The 17,475-nt window shown below is 42.6% G+C and overlaps 2 protein-coding genes across 2 annotated transcripts; both read right to left on the bottom strand.

The window, feature by feature from the left end:
- Positions 1-4,336: 4,336 nt before the first annotated feature.
- LOC306915141 (uncharacterized protein) lies at positions 4,337-16,544 on the bottom strand (the record flags this gene model as incomplete). Its single annotated transcript, XM_079492390.1, has 3 exons — positions 4,337-5,856; positions 15,738-15,896; positions 16,437-16,544. The coding sequence occupies 3 exons, from the start codon at positions 16,542-16,544 to the stop codon at positions 4,450-4,452; spliced, it is 1,674 nt and encodes a 557-aa protein (XP_079348516.1). The 3' UTR covers positions 4,337-4,449.
- LOC306915932 (uncharacterized protein) lies at positions 7,340-11,930 on the bottom strand (the record flags this gene model as incomplete). The annotated part of the gene is made up of 8 exons (XM_079493603.1): positions 11,733-11,930; positions 10,607-10,691; positions 10,005-10,065; positions 9,728-9,876; positions 9,559-9,646; positions 8,716-8,853; positions 7,562-7,681; positions 7,340-7,351 (listed from the first exon to the last, which is right to left on the bottom strand). Exons 2-8 carry the CDS (start codon positions 10,675-10,677, stop codon positions 7,340-7,342), a joined length of 639 nt encoding a protein of 212 aa, XP_079349729.1. The 5' UTR covers positions 10,678-10,691; positions 11,733-11,930.
- Positions 16,545-17,475: the final 931 nt, after the last annotated feature.

Below are 17,475 nucleotides of genomic sequence, written 5' to 3'. Positions count from 1 at the left end.
ACCTGTCATGTTGTTCAGACAGGCTGCTTTTAGAGGCCACGCCCCCCTCCTCTCTCTCCACAGACTCACTCATGGTAGAGCAGAGAGACCTACCTGCGCACGCACGCACGCACGCACGCACGCACACACACACACACACACACACACACACGTTCCCTTCAATCACTGAACATGCTCTAAAAGGGCTTATCTTCTAGGCTATACTAGGCTAGGCTAGGCAGGTTATCAAAACAAAATGTAATGCAATGCAATAAACACGCCTTGAACTGTTAAACTGCTAAACTAAGAGAATCAACACGGCATATCACTTTAAGATACGCCTGTTTTAAGAACGCTCACGGTACAACCAGAATGTTACATGGAAGGTTTTCAATGGCTGACGAGTCACGACATATAGCCTGTATAGCCATTAGCCGCAAGTAGAAAACCTAACGCCAGGGCTCCACCGGACGCGTTGCGTTGCGTTGCGTCTGCGTCGCGTCAAAAAACGCACCGGTTCAATTTTAATGCACGCGTCGCGTCTCCGTCAACGCGGGCAGTGGAGCCACCCTTCATTGATTAAAAAGGGAACATTCCCTGACGGTGACGGAGACGCGACGCTGACGCGCCCGGTGGAGCCCGGCCGTTAGATACAGTAGTAAACTGTGCAGTGGTGGGAAAAGTACTCAATTGCTCTACTACTCTAGTAATACTGCAATGTAGAACTGCTCCATTATGAGTTCGAAATTCAAAATGTACTTGAGTAAAACTACAATAGTATTAGCGTCAAACTGTGCTTAAATACCAACAGTAAAAGTACTCAGCAGAATGTGCAGAATGTCCCATATTTCAAGTTTCCAAATGTATAAAACATGTTTTGGAAATATCTATATCTATAAGCTCACAATATGTCGCATCACGACACACCGTGAGCTAGGTTATTTTCAAATGGTCAAATGTATATAGGGCTGAAGTGGTTACTGTATGTTTTGTAATAATAATAAAAATCTACTAAGTAACTAGTACATGTACTTACTTTACACCACTGAAACTGTGTGTAGCTGAATTAGACAACCATCCTACTCGTTCAGGAAAATGGAGCATAATAAACCGTGCAAAAGCAAAAGTACAAATATCAATACAATTCACAAGTACATACCGTCGGTCTGTGGGTCTGTCCTTGAGTCAACTGAACTCTATAGACACATAACAGAACAGTAAGAAACACTGCTTCTTTAAACGACCTTTGACTTCCTTCAGTCTGGTTTAGATAATGTAACGTAATCTAAATTACTTTATTGCTTCTGTCATATTGGCTGTTAACCTCGTGCATGCTTTTATTTTATTGTACTATATAGTTAGAGAAAATTAGAGAAATGTGTGGCAAATCTGCAAAAAAAATGCTTTACCACTAGCTTTCTTCACAAATGTGTTCATAACGGTGTCTACTATTAGCCTCGCGTTGCGATACTAATATAGTCTACTATAACATATAAATGTGTTCCAACCCAACTCCCTTGGGAAACCTTGTGTCAGCTGCTGAAAGTTGGGGTACCATTAACAACCAATATAAGGCAAAATTCCCTAAATTTCATTATGCTTTAAGTAGCATGTGACATGTCAAACTAGGGGGTTTTCATGGTGCTGAATCCATTCCAAGCATTAGTTTCGGCCATAGCCACTGACCTCATCACATTTGTGATGACGGCTATGGGCATTTTTAGTCAAAGGAGTGTTTTTTGTGCAAAACTAATGCTTGCAATGGATTCAGAATCATGAAAACCCCCTAGTTTTACATGTCACATGCTACTTAAAGCATAATGAAATTTGGAAATGTTTGACATGAAATGTCAAGGACCCCCAAAATGACACTTGCGGACCGCATTTGAAAAGACATGCCAGGGACCCCCATAAGATATTTTTATGGCTCTAGCAGTGATTCTCAACCATTGTACTGAACTGAGGACCCTCAGTTTGACATGCAATATTCTACGGACTGGCATTTCTATCTCTGAGACCCCAATTTATATTGTAAAATTTATGTTATTTTAACTCTGAGGGCAGTATTATGCGTGTCTTAAGTACCATTCTTATTACTTAACTTAAGACCTGGAGGCGTGATCAATGCCATTTGGCTATTCTGAGTGGCCAAACAGCATTGGCCACGCCTCCAGGTCTTAAATTAAGTCATAAGACCTGGTACTTAAGACACGCATAATACTGCCCTGAGAGTGTACAAATGGAACCAAATAGGGTCTGGACCCATAGAGTTACAGACCGATAAGGGCCCATTTGGTCTTAGACCAAGGGTGGGCAACCTTTTCAGGCTCCAAAATAATCATATTTGAACTGGGGACCCCCAAAATAAGATAATTTGACATGCTTGGGACTCCCTCCCCACCCTGGCAAGCACTTTTAGGAATTGTAGAAATTGAGGCATGTACGCCCTGTTGTGGACTGCGTGACACACGTGGGGTGATGTGTGGGTTTGTTTGCGAGTGAGAGATAACCCTCTGTGTATTATGGTTGAGAAGGAGTGCAGTGTATCGTTGAGTGTTGTACTGTCTCTCTCACAAAATGTTAGCTGCTATAACATAACATCCTGACACCGCCCCTCCACCCCTCTCATCTCACCATATGAAATTAAGTAACAGTCTTAGAGAACGAGCAGCCTTGTCATTTCCTTTCAGAGGGAGATGTCAGATGACATTGTGATATTTTCTGAGGAGGCTTGAAGCCAGTCTGTGTATCCTAGTGAAAACTGACTGAGGGGACTTGAAGCCAGTCTGTGTATCCTAGTGCATACTGACTGAGGGGACTTGAAGCCAGTCTGTGTATCCTAGTGCATACTGACTGAGAGGGCATAGCGACACCGACACTCACCATCCATCCATCTTCAACCGCTTATCTGTAGTCGGGTCGCGGGGGCAACAGCTCCACCAGAGAGCTCCAGACTTCCCTCTCCAGAGCAACAATAGTGACTTCCTCCTGGGGGATCCCGAGACGTTCCAAGGCAAGTGAGTCGATGTAATCCCTTCATCTGCGCCTTGGTCTTCCCCGGGGTCTCCTCCCAACACTCACCACATTTCAAATATCATCATCATAACCACGCAGTGTATTTACAAAATATGTGTACTGTGTGTACGTTTGATTCTAAAAAATACGAGAAGTTCTCTATATAAGCCTCAGTCTAGGCTTATATAAACTTTCTCCTGCACAATATGGTAATATATTTTCTTCTGTTTTTAACTCAATTAAATAAAACTGAAATTGAAATGGCCATCCAGTGCAAGTTTATCCATTCCAGAACAGGCTGATATCCAATGCTGCACTACAGGTTTTCTATTTGGTACACGGCAGGTTAATAAATGTTTTGATGAATTGAACATGGTGGACCCTCTTGTAAACAAGTGTAATGCTTAATTGGGACGTCCACTCACAGTTAACAGTCTTTGTATTGAGTTTGTGCTTGAAATGTACTGTAATTCTGCAAACTGTTAATAAATATTTCAATCAATCAATCATGTTGAATACAGTCCATAGTATAGACAATAACAAAACATTTGATTGATTAATTGAATCCTGTATTAAAAATGTTATTTGATTACAGTAGTACAATCAAAGGTTATGCTAAAAGGGTAACGCAAAAAAAACACCCAGAGAGCTTGTTTCCATTGTGGTCCATATACTCAATTCATCAGTAGGCTACATATAATTCATACAATACAATACATATTGGAATATTGCTCAGTGGTGTCATAAGAGTGTAAAAAGAAGTACTAACAATTAAGTTTCAGATGTATACAAATATTTTGAAAATAACAGATCTACAATATGCGGAAACTGCGGCGACACAAAGGCCCGAAGCCCGGGTCATTCCTCAGCAACCGCTACGAGGCAAACGAAGAAGAGGCCGCCATCAAAAGCATGAGAGGAGAGGAAGATGAAGACGCCATGCACGCCGATATAATGGCTGCAATTGAAGTCGAGTCTGGCACAGTTCTGGCTAGTTTTGGCAACGACGAACTAGCAAAGACAGTGTTGATCACTATTAAAGCAGCAGTGCCAGCTACAGTATGGTCAAAGCGCTGCAGAAACAAATTAGTGTGTCGGTGGACTGCCACAAGCTCAACAAAAACATCCTTGAAAGTGGACAAAACACAGAAGATCTGCTATTTTCAAATAGCCAAATTGCATACATACAGTATAAGAGAAACAATCATCATCAACCACCCCCCCCCCCCTAGTGCATACACACACACACACACACACACACACACACACACACACACACACACACACACACACACACACACACACACACACACACACACACACACACACACACACACACACACACAAACACACACACACACACCCCTGATATTTTTGTGGCGTCATAACAAAATTAAAAGGAAGAAAATAAAGGTTTAAAAAAGTAATTAAATATCAAATATTGTGATATCAAATTTAGGCCATACTAACAGGAGAGATGATCAGAGGAGCATAGTTTCTACGACCATCTTTAGGCTCTGGACTTAAGTATGGATATAGTTTCTCAGTGAAGGTGAGACCAGTGAAAGAGTAGATATGAACTCTGGTCTCCACATCATAAAAGGAGACCAGACCCTTCTCATAATCCACAAACACTCCTACTTTCTGGAGCTTCTCTCTTACAGGGAGGAGGACAGCAGGGTCAGCAAGAGCCATGTACTCCTCATTCCTCAGCCATATAGTCCAGTAACCATTGTTGGGGTTCACTGTGATTGATCGCTTCCTGTTGATGGACTCTCTGGCCACTCCTAAACACCAAGAAGTCTTCCCTTTAACCTGAACCTCATAGTAAAACCTTCCTGAGGAGAAGCTTTGTTTTCCTAAGACAAAGACATAGTGTGAGAATCTATCTTTGTTGTCTGGGACATCATTCCTCGTGTCTCCACAACTCACTTGTTTTCCGTCCTCAGACAGGATGAGTCGGGGATTTGCTGTATCAGGGTCAAGAGTCACATCCACTGCATATTGCTGGATCATCCTCAGCTCAGCATCACGCATCTCTTGACTGAGTGTCTTCTCCAGTGTCTTCTCCAGCTGAGCCGCAGCTGTCCTCACAGTCTCCACATATGAAGGCTGATGGACATTGACTTTTGTCCAGTCCTTGGTGGGTGGAATGGTGTTGATGGATGTGAAGTTCAGGAAGAGGATGAGTAGTTGGAGGCGGTCTTCAGTGTGTGAGAGCTGCTTCAGATCAGAAATTCTCTCCTCTAACTGAGCGATGTCCTTTTGCAAATCGTTGATGAAGCCTTCAGCCTGTTTCTCTGCTGTTTTCTGCTCCTCTTCAATCCCATCCATGAACTCAGCTCGGCTTCTGTCGATACAGCTGATCAGGGCAGTGAAGACGTGCACACATTCTGTTATCACTGTGTCTGCATCTTTCTTGTTGAGCTCTACTGAGTGTTTGATCTCCTGAATCTTCACTTGTCTCTCCTGGATCTTCTGCTGAACTGCAGCCTCTGTCTTCACCAGCTCAGCAATCTTTTCTTCATATTCCTTCATCAGCGGTCCGAATATATGTAACTTGTGACCTGACTCAGTGCTGAACGGATAAAGGGCTGAGGCTAGGATTATGGCTAGGATTACAGCGACTACGGTTAGGATTTGGGTTAGGGTTAGGAAAGGTTTAGCACGTTCTTGTTTTTTGTTGGCAGTTCTTTCATCTGGCTTGGCAGGTTCTTGGTTTGTGCAGGAAGGTGTTTTCTGCTGATCTGATTCTTTAACCTTGGCACAGGTGTTGCAGCGTCCACATGGAGTGCTGGACATACCCAGACCAACTGGACACAGGGACGTGAGACTGCTGTGGGGAGAGGCCAGTCCGACACCCTGAGAATAAAAATAAAACAAATGATACTTCACTTACACCAAAAACCTTCATTTCAACACATAAAAATGTCACATTTTGCAGCTCTCAGTATAGCAAAGTACTACTAAATAACTAAAAGAAGCTATATGGTGACTAAAATGAAGACTACAAATATTGACAATTTTGTCAACAATTAAAACTAGTGGAAAAGAGATACAGTAGAATAATAATTACTAAAAAACTAAAAAAAAATGTATGCTTGGTTGCACTTGGGTGTTGCACCAGGGACCCCTGGGTGCCACAGGCACATAGTTGCTCCGATCCTCACCAAATTTGGCAATAACAGTGCTCAGGGGTTTACCATCACATTAGCCAAATCAGGGGCCGCATGGAAATTTACCACTTTTAAAAGTGGCATGCCATACCACTTTTTAAAAATGGTATACTACTTTTAATGTAGTGTGTGAGCTCGCCCCTTATGGATCTAAATCAGGGGTTCTCAACATGTGGGTCGCGACCCCTCGGGGGGGCGCCAAATTATTTTGGGGGTCCCCAAATTATTTTCAAAAATAAATAAATATATATATATATATATATATATATATATATATATATATATAGTGAATGGCTGGAAAATGGAAATTAAGAGTTTACATAGTACACACAGTGCATGCATACACTTTCCTTAATGATTATATCTGGTTTCAGTATTCATTTATGATATATTTCTCTATTATTAAGGTTATTTTTGCAGTCAGTTTGTATTGGGGGTGGGGAGGGGGGGGGCGGGGCAGGGGTCGCGAGACACGGCCAAAGCATTTCCGGGGGTCCCCGGCCAAAAACGTTGAGAACCCCTGATCTAAATGATACTTTATTCAAAAAACTATGGGCCAGATTCACTCAGGAAATTTACACCCAGGTGTAAATAGAGTGACTAAAGGAGTGTGTATTTTCGGTATGCTCATTCTCACGTGTCATTCATCAAAGGTGGCGTAATGGCTTCATTTGTGCGTATCGCGGCTGTAGCTCATTTTTGCCTCACAGTCACAGGGACTCGCTATTTCCCAAGCGTGTAGTCTCCGCCCATTTTACCTCTATAAATGGTAACCGGAAACTAACGTGATGATGTTCATGAAATCAAGCAAACAGTGCTTCGGTACCATAGAGTTATATAATGTAAACTGAACGGTCGGTACCAGGTCGGGAAGCACCACATAGCAACTAGTTGATCAGCTTATTTTGTCACGAGATTCCTTCACTCCTCGCTTAACGTTAATAACTGAAGTAAGTTACTCTCACGTATAATGAGAAAAGTGAATTTAAAACATCACAACCAAATGCTATTAAAACTCGACAAGGATATAATAATTTCTACTGATGAATTGCGCACTCACCTTTACAGAGGTCAAAAATTAATTCTGATCATTTTCATCAAAGCTGTGGATTACTGGGGTGATTGATTCCCTCGATTCCCCAGATTGAATCTGGCCCTACTGACTAGGATTAAATTGCTACCTGCATGTTGGTTATGTCCATGTGAACAGTGGGGTCTTCACCAACCGCCGCCTCCTCCTCCTCCTTCTCCTGCTCCTCCTTCTCCTGCTCCTCCTCCTCCTCCTCCGCCGCCTCCTCCTTCTTCTGCTCCTCCTTCTCCTCCTCCGCCGCCTCCTCCTTCTCCTGCTCCTCCTCCTCCTTCTTCTGCTCCTCCTTCTCCTCCTCCGCCGCCTCCTCCTTCTCCTGCTCCTTCTTCTCCTCCTCCTTCTCCTCCTCCTCCCCCCGGTCGAGGTCATCTCTCTGCTCCTCAACCTTGACCTCCATCTCTTCCTCCAGTTCTTTAATACGAGCCTTTCAAATCAATCAATCTTATCAGGTTAACGTGTGACAATCATCCTTTACTGTAAAAGTGTATGGCTCTTAAAGCAATATGTTGGTAAGTTTGTTAAGATCTGTTCTAACACGTTTTGTAATTTGATTTATTGAGTGCAATTAGTACAGTAACAACAGCATTTTAATTTTGCAAACAGCATAAAAAAAGGTTTATGATACAGTATATGACACAAATGTTTGTGTTTTCAAAGTTTTCTGTATTGCCAGTTTTACAAAAATGGTGAACACCAGTAAAGAACCTTAACGAAGCCAGTGTCTAAGGAGCTTTATTGGGAGCACTTGTGAGCTGTCTGCCAAGCCATACATACAGACTCTACCTAACGTATTGTAAGGGCAGAACAAGTGTAATGGTGTAATAGTGGAATAGTGCAATAAGTGGAATAGTGTAATAAGTGGAATAGTGTAACACGTTTAATTGTGTAATGGTGTAATAGTGTAATAAGTGTAATAGTGTAAAAGTGTAATAGTGCAATTAGTGTAATAGTGTGTAATAGGTTAAGGTTAAAAAGCGATAAGAGTTTAATGAGAAATGCATTTATATAATCATGGACCCAGGGACACATCAGGGGCCCCGCCAGGGACCCCTGGGTGCCACAGGAACACAGTTGCCCCGATCGTCACCAAACTTGGCGATAAGACTGTTCAAGGGTCTGCCATCACAATAGCCACATCAGGGGCCACATGTGGCCCCCCACTCCTTTGCTGAACGTTAATAACTGAAGTAAGTTACTCTCACGTATAATGAGAAAGAAGTTAATTTATACAGTTCAACATCACGACCATATGCTATTAAAACTCGACAAGGATATAATAATTTCTACTGATGAATTGCGCACTCACCTTTGCAGAGGTAAAAAATTAAATCCAATAATTTTCATCGGAGCTGTATTGATTACAGGGGTGATTGATTCCCTCCACTGTCCCACTACATTGGATTTGGAAATCAAATGGAATAATGAATCTGGCCCTATAGACTGGGATTAAATTGCTACCTGCTTGCTGGCCATGTCCATGTGAACAGCAGGGTCTTCACCAGCCTCCTCTTCCTTCTCCTCCTCCCCCCGGTAGAGGTCACCTCTCTGCTCCTCAACCTTGACCTCCATCTCTTCCTCCAGTTCTTTAATACGAGCCTTTCAAATCAATGAATCATATCAGGTTAACGTGTGACAATCATCATTTACTCGTACTCATTTCTCTTACTCAGTGCTTCTCAACGTTTAGAATTTCAAGGACCCCCCAGTTGGATATATGTATTAGGTAATTTGATATAATTTATTTAAATCTCTGGGACCTCAATCTATTCCTGTCACAATCTAGTACTCAGTGTTCATTTAAGTCTGAGAGTGTACAAATGGAACCATATGGACATGTAAGGGTCCATTTGGTTCCATTTGTACACGCCCGTCTGTGAGGAGCTAATCTCCGGAACCGTTGGAACAATCGACGTGAAACTTTGGTGTGTGAATCATATTTATATTACTCCTGCACATTTTTCTCCACACATCACGCAAATCGGTACACAATACCTATATAGACGAATCCACAGAGTTGTTCCCTGGGCGCAGCCATATCTGAGGTGTACCAGCTTGACACAGGCTATTGATTGCCTACACCTGGCCTACAGGCCAATCCGTCCGATTGTTCATATTCCATCCTGATTGGGTTCTTAAGTTTGCAGGAGTGGCTCGTTTAGAACAAAATCCGTCAAATCATGAACACAGCATCCGATTGCCGTGAAATGTTGCGGCCTACAATAACCTTCCTGCCCTGGCGGAGATCTGTGCTCCAAGGAGCACATTCTTCTAGTTATTAATGATTTCAAGGAAAAACAATACCTGCTGCTCTTTGACCTTCTTTTGTAAAAAGGAAGAAGACTTCTCATCTTCAATCTTATCCAGAAGCTGGCCTATTTCAAAGTCCTTCCTGTGGGATACAGCCATCATAATGTTAGTGTCATTCTACAGGTAGTTACTGCATGTCATTTCACACCGTGGTCCATCTTACTTCTTGATCTCATTCTCCAGATCCATGATGGATTCCTGGGATCGTTTCAGGTCCTCCTGGGATCGTTTCAGATCCTCCTCCAGCTTTCTGTTGACTCTCTCAGCTCTCTCCAGGTCCATGTGGAGCTTCTTCTCTCGCTCCAGAGAACCCTCCATATGAACAATGATGCATTTATTTTGTACATCATTATTCAGTACAACAATAAACATTTTTCTCCCCTTCAACCAATCATTATCCATTTAATTTGTATAAGAAAATATGTTGTAAACGGACTCACCTGCAGGTCTGTTTGATGCTCCTGATCAGACAGTTCATTGAGATCCTTCTTCTGGTGGTCTCTGTGGAGGACACGCACGCACGCACGCACGCACGCACGCACAGGTCAGATGAGTTGCTGGCCAATATGGGCTTAACTGCGACAGCAGGTCGCATTTACTATATATCCATCCCTGATGACACGATGTCATCACGATGACCTGGGCACCTGGGGGCTTGCCTGGGGTGACCAGGGGGGTGATGTCACGATGACCTGGGGGCTTGCCTGGGGTGACCAACCAACACACTGACGGGAAATGCTAGATTCCAATACAGGATACATGTATTTTATCATGGTTAGGGTTATCATTATTAATCTGCTCTAGGGCTGGGCAATTAAACCGAAAATATATAAGAAAAAACGATATGTAGAACCAATAAACCACTTTTATCTTTTTATTTATATAATTAGTTTTTATTATATATCACATAACGAACACCAAATAATTGATTTAAAAATAATAATCAACTAAATCAATTAGTCTGATTGACCACTTTAAATAGTATCAATGCTTTATCAAACTTTGTATTAACAGTTTAGTCCACTATAGATGTTTGTCTTACCTCTCATGTTGTTCAGACAAGCTGCTTTTAGAGGCCAAGCCCCCCTCCTCTCTCTCCACAGACTCACTCATGGTAGAGCAGAGACCTTTACACGCGACACGCGACACGCACACACGCACGCACGCACGCACACACACACACACGCACACACACACACACACACACACACACACACACACAAATGTTCATTTCGACCACTGAACATGCTAAAGGGGTAGGGGAGGGGTGTAACAATGCATTTTAAGAGCGATACGATACGTATCACGATACATGGTTGACAATACGATACATGGACGATATTGGTTCATTATGGCGATACGATACGATTCAATGATTTGAAATCGATACAGTAACTATTTAGCAAATACATTAAATGTGTGAGAAACTTGTGGATAGTGCAGGTTTTTTAAGGGAAATATTTATTATTATGGATATAAATAAGTAAACACAGTGATTCTCTGGCAAAAATGGACATTGTATTTGAAAATATATGGACAAACCGTTAACCCATTTTGACCTGAGATCAGATTCTAAAAATGTCTGTTTTCTGAAAAAGCTATGTTTATATGTCAGTCGTTCTTTGATTTTTGTGTGGCAAAGCTTGTAGATCTGCTATTTTTCAATAGCTAAAGCATAACATAATGCTAACACCAAAAGGAGTTCCCGCCCCCAAAATGGGTTAAACCCACACCTTGACATGAACACAGAGAATACACACTTATTGATAGCTTGTAGTTACTAGCTATATGGAATGGAAAAGTAATTAAACCCATCTTTATTTTTTCATCTAATACAAAATACAATGCACAGATACTTAGTATTGATTAAAAAAATATTTACATTGCAAAATTGCACAGTTTGGAATTGTAGGAATTGAGGCATGTTCGCCCCGTTGTGGAACGGGTCGAACGTCCGGTGAAGTGTGCAGGTTTGTTTGTGAATGAGAGATTACATGTGTATTTTGGTTGAGAAGGAGAACAGTGTATCCTTGAGTGTTGTACTGTAAAATGCTAAGCTGCATATTCTGGTTCGGTTGGCCAAGTCATAGACGTACCGGTATGTGGAGTATGAGCAAGTGCCGTTTACGCCTGTGGTTTGTGGACGTGATACGTCACTACGACTTTACCTCTGCGTTAACTTCTCAACCCAGCTTTGCGGGTGTTTGTGTAACGGCTGTGCTCTGTGAATCCATGTAGCTTGACTGCACATCCGCTAGCCCTCTGTGTTGTGTTGTGTTGATGGAAAGAAGGGAAGAAGGGACCACACGTTGCTGCTGATGCTTCTTTACTGGTAGTAGCCGGTGTAATAGTGCAGTAGCAGCAGTACAGTCCTGTACGTAAACACAATACATGCACAACACTCTGATGAATATGCAGTTCTCCACATACTAAGGCTCAGCAACAGAACCTGGAACCCCCCCCCCCCCTCCCTCAGTGAGTCCAGCATAAACTGAGCTGATATGTGCTTTACATACTGTAATTTATCGTGTGTATGAAACCAAATGAGGATAAGAAAAGTAATGCACATCCTCCATTGGTGCTGAGCCAAAACTGTAGAAACAGTAAACAATAAAAAGAAAGCAGGGGCTCGCAACTCACTTTAAGATGCTCCAAATACGTTTCCACCTCACGGTCTTTGTCAATGATGTACTGTATATGTATATGATTGTCAAGTATATGATGATGATAATCATATACTTGACTAAGACTGTGAGGTCGAAACGTTCTGCCTGCCTGTCGCTAAATATATTATATATTTGGAGCATCTTAAAGTGAGTTATGAGCCCCTGCTTTCTTTGTATGAAACCAAATGAAACATGAGCAAACAGTACAGTTAGCCACACACACCAGTTCCAACATACCAAGTAAAATTAATACAAAATTCAGCCAATATACACAACAAAATAAACATGTACCTGTACGTACAGTAACACAATAAATGCAACACCCTGATGAATATGCAGTTCTCCACATACAAGGCTCAGCAACGAACCCTGTAATATTTGGAAACATGTCTCCTATAAACGTCCCAAAAAAAATATTTTTTACAGACTCCCTATTCATACATATAAGAGATAAGACACCCCTGCATATTCATAAGTCCACTAGTAGCATTTATAGTTGCATACTGTTGTGTAATATTGCTTACAAAACAAAATACAAACATCAACTTCTGACGGAGGAAAAACAACACTACCTCCCCTCAGTGAGTCAACTTCAAGCATAAACTGAGAAGGAGGCGCAGCTGTATGACTCCATAAACACTCGACTGCAGTGAAAGTCTTAAAGTGACAGTACAGGTTTTTGGAATGGAACAACATCGACTGAATGTAATAAAGATGTGGTGGGATTTCAACCATGAAAATAAAGTATAATTGTAATCTTGTTACATTAGCAGTGTCCAAAATGTGGAACGCCCTACCAACAGTCATTAAGACATGCGAATCCCTTGACTCCTTCAAAACCGCTCTCAAAGGGCACCTACGGATGGCCGCAATTCGAAACTGGTCCCCGTAAAATCTGAATCCCCCCCCCCACCGCCCCCCCCTTTTATTCCCTCACTGTATATGTTTCTTTTCCCTTTTTACCTCTATTATGATGAATTCCTGTTCTGTTCTTTGTCTATATAGAAGTTTCTATTTGTACGTCTCTAAATGTTTTGATGAATTGAAACTGTTAATAAATATTTCAATCAATCAATCAATCCCTTTCCGTGATGTGATGGACCGACTACATTAAAAAGTGTCCACACAACCTGCCCAGCACGCTAAAAACCACGGTCAGTGTCCAAATACACATCGCTGTCTGCCTTCGTTCAACATGTACGTTCAACATGTACTGTGTGTGTGTGTGTGTGTGTGTGTGTGTGTGTGTGTGTGTGTGTGTGTGTGTGTGTCACGCAGATCGCTCTGCCACATAGTCGCTCTAGTATATTACATACGATACAATACCAGTCAGACGCCCTGAAGGCGAGAAGCGACCTCGCCCCTAAAGGGCACGTATCCGCCTGGGTGACGGCAGACTGCTGGGCGAGTGCTGGCGCTTTGGCATGGGGGGGGTCAGATCAACATGGAATGAATTCTGTACTGGCCATAAGGATAACACAAAAAAACCCGGGAGCTTGTTTCCATTTTGGTCCATACTCAATTCATCAGTAGAGTAGGCTACATACATACAATTCAACACAAAACACATTGGAATAATGCTCAGTGGGGTCATAAGCAGAGGTGTAAGAAGAAGTACTATACCAAGTACCAAAAGTAAAAGTACTCATTCTGCAGAATGTCCCATTTCACAAGTTTCAGATGTATGAACATATTTTGAAAATAGCAGATCTACAAGACCTTCTCAACACATTGGAGATCTGCTATTTTCAAATCGCCAAAGTACCAGGTTACATGTAGTATAGTGCTGAAGTGGTTAATGTGTGTACCTACCACACACGCACGCACTCTCGCACGCACGCACGCACGCACGCACGCACGTGCACATTCCTGATATTATTTGTGGTGTACAAAATGAAAGGGGAACAAAATGTTTTTAAAAAGTTATAAAATATCATAGGCTATAGCCCAAAACTGCAATAAAATCTGAAAAAAATACACATTTAGGCCACACTAACAGGTGAGATGGTCAGAGGAGCAGAGTTCATATCACCAAAATTATACTGTGGACTGAAGAATGGAAAGAGTTTCTCAGTGAAGGTGCAGCCAGTGAAAGAGTAGAGATTAACTCTGGCCTCCACATCATAAAAGTAGACCAGACCCTCCTCACAATCCACAAACACTCCCACTGTCTGGAGCTCCTCTCTTACAGGGAGGAGGACAGGAGGGCTAGCAGCAGCCTCATACTCATTCCCATTCCTCAACCCTATAGTCCAGTAACCATTGTTGGGACTCAGTGTGATGTCTCCCTTTCTGTTTATGGACTCTCTGGCCACTCCTAGATCCCACGCAGTCTTCCCTTTAACCTGAACCTCATAGTAAAACCTTCCTGAGGAGAAGCTTTGCCTTCCTAAGACAAAGACATAGTGTGAGAATCTCTCTTTGTTGTCTGGGACATCATTCCTCGTGTCTCCATCACTCACTTGTTTTCCGTCCTCAGACAGGATGAGCCAGGGATGTGCTGTATCAGGGTCCAGAGTTACATCGACTGCATATTGCTGGATCATTCTCAGCTCAGCATCACGTAGCTTCTCCATCTCTTGACCGAGTGTCTCCTCCAGTGTCTTCTCCAGCTGAGCCACAGCTGTCCTCACAGTCCACACATATGAAGGCTGATGGACATTCACCTTTGTCCAGTCCTTTGTGTGTGGAAGGGTGTTGATGGATGGGAAGTTCTGGAGGAGGATGACTAGCTGGAGGCGGTCTTCAGTGTGTGAGAGCTGCTCTAGATCAGAAATGATCTCCTCTAACTGAGCGATGTCCTTTTGCAAGTCTTTGATGAAGCCTTCAGCCTGTTTGTCTGTTGTTTTCTGCTTCTCTTCAATCCCATCCATGAACTCAGCTCGGCTTCTGTCCATACAGCTGATCAGGGCAGTGAAGACCTGCACGCCGGCTGCTATCACTGTGTCTGCATCTTTCCTGTTGAGCTCTACTGAGTGTTTGATCTCCTGAATCTTCACTTGTCTCTCCTGGATCTTCTGCTGAACTGCAGCCTTTGTCTTCACCAGCTCAGCCATCTTTACTTCATATTCCTTAATCAGAGGTCCGAATTGATGTAACTTGTGACCTGACTCAGTGCTGAACGGATAAAGGGCTGAGGCTAGGATTATGGCTAGGATTACAGCGAGTACAGTTAGGATTTGGGTTAGGGTTAGGAAAGGTTTAGCAGGTTCTTGTTTTTTGGCAGGTTCTTGGTTTGTGTAGGAAGGTGTTTTCATCTGATTTGATTCTTTAACCTTGACACAGGTGTTGCAGCGTCCACATGGAGTGGTGGACATACCCAGACCAACTGGACACAGAGACGTGAGACTGCTGGGGGGAGGGGCCACTCCGACACCCTGAGAATAAAAATAAAACAAATGATACTTCACTTACACCAAAAAGAACCTTCATTGCGAACCGTACTCTATCAGTAGCGAACTAAAGAAGACAATTTTGTCATCAATTAAAATGAGTATAAAATGTTACCTGCTTGTTCATGTCCATGTGAACAGTGGTGTCTTCACCAGGCTGTTCCTTCTCCTCTTCCTCCTTCTCCTCTTCTTCCTCCTCCTCCCCCCGGTAGAGGTCATCTCTCTGCTCCTCAACCTTGACCTCCATCTCTTCCTCCAGTTCTTTAATACGAGCCTTTCAGATCAATCAATCATATCAGGTTAACGTGTGACAATCATCATTTACTTATTCTCACTGCTTCTCAACGTTTAGAATTTCAAGGACCCCCAGTTGTATATACTGCAGAATAGACCATGGACCTTTTTTATATTACTCCTACACATTTATGTCCAAACATCACACAAATTGTCGTTACACGTTACCTATATAGGTTAATCCACGGAGGGGTTCCCTGGGCGCAGCCATAGCTGAGGTGTACCAGCTTGACACTTCAGTATTGATTGCCTACACCTGTCCTACAGGCCAAGGCCCCAGGGATTCGTCTATAGTCATGTGATCAAGACGGATCTTTCCGATGTTTCATATTCCATCCTGATTGGCTTCTAAAGTTTGCAGGAGTGGCCCGTTTGGAACAAAATGCCTCAAATCATGAACACAGCGTCCGATTGCCGTGAAACGTTGTGGTCTACAATAACCTACCTGCCCTGGCGGAGATCTGTGTGTGTTCCAAGGAGCACATTTTTCTAGTTATTAATGATTTAAAAAAAAAAATACCTGCTGCTCTTGAATCTTCTTTTGTAAAAAGGACGAAGACTTCTCATCTTCAATCTTATCCAGAAGCTGGCTTACTTCAAAGTCCTTCCTGTGGGATACAGCAATCATAATGTTAGTGTCATTCTACAGGTAGTTACTGCATGTCATTTCATACCATGGTCCATCTTACTTCTTCTCCAGATCCATGATGGATTCCTGGGATCGTTTCAGATCCTCCTCCAGCTTTCTGTTGACTCTCTCAGCTCTCTCCAGGTCCATGCGGAGCTTCTTCTCTCGCTCTAGAGAACCCTCCAAATTGATTGATTGAAACCTTTATTTATTCTCAGTACAACAATAAACACGGGCGTTCAAAACATCTGTTGTTCTTTATTTGTATGAGAAAATATGTTGTAAACTGACTCACCAGATCTGTTTGATGCTCCTGATCAGACTGATCATTGAGATCCTTCTTCTGGTGGTCTCTGTGGGGGACACACGTGCACAATTATTTAAAAAAAAAATATTATATTATATTATTGCGATCAAAGGTCGCATTTACTATAAAAACATGCATCTCCCCTCCGTCACCTGCCACGCCTCGTGACATCTTGTGACATCATGGAGACACTAGATCTCCATATATGGATCTTAGATCTCCATATACAGTGGGTACAAGTATAGGTTTTTTCCCGCAGGTCAGATTGGGGCCCCTGGGTTGTCAGTCCCCAGTGTGGTTTCCGCACGCGAGTCACACTTGCAAATGAACCAAGTTGGTACAACACATGGATTTCCATATGTGGAGCTGATAGTCAGCTGATAGTCATGCCAAAGCGCCAGCACTCGCCCAGCAGTCTGCCGTGCACGCGACCTCGCCCTCAGGGCGTCTTACTGGTTATATTAGCTATTAGTTCTGATGTGGAACAAGTCCCAGGAACATTCTGCTGCTTGTACTTGTATACCGTAAGTTAGTGACAAATACAACCTTATTGTACTTTTATAAGTTAGTGACAAGTACAACCTTATTGTACTTGTTGCGACCTTAGGTGGCATTTACTATGAA

The sequence above is a fragment of the Electrona antarctica genome (genome assembly GCF_951216825.1).
Source record: "Electrona antarctica genome assembly, chromosome: 22".
NCBI lineage: Eukaryota > Metazoa > Chordata > Actinopteri > Myctophiformes > Myctophidae > Electrona > Electrona antarctica.
This window is presented reverse-complemented; position numbering and strand designations above follow the sequence as displayed.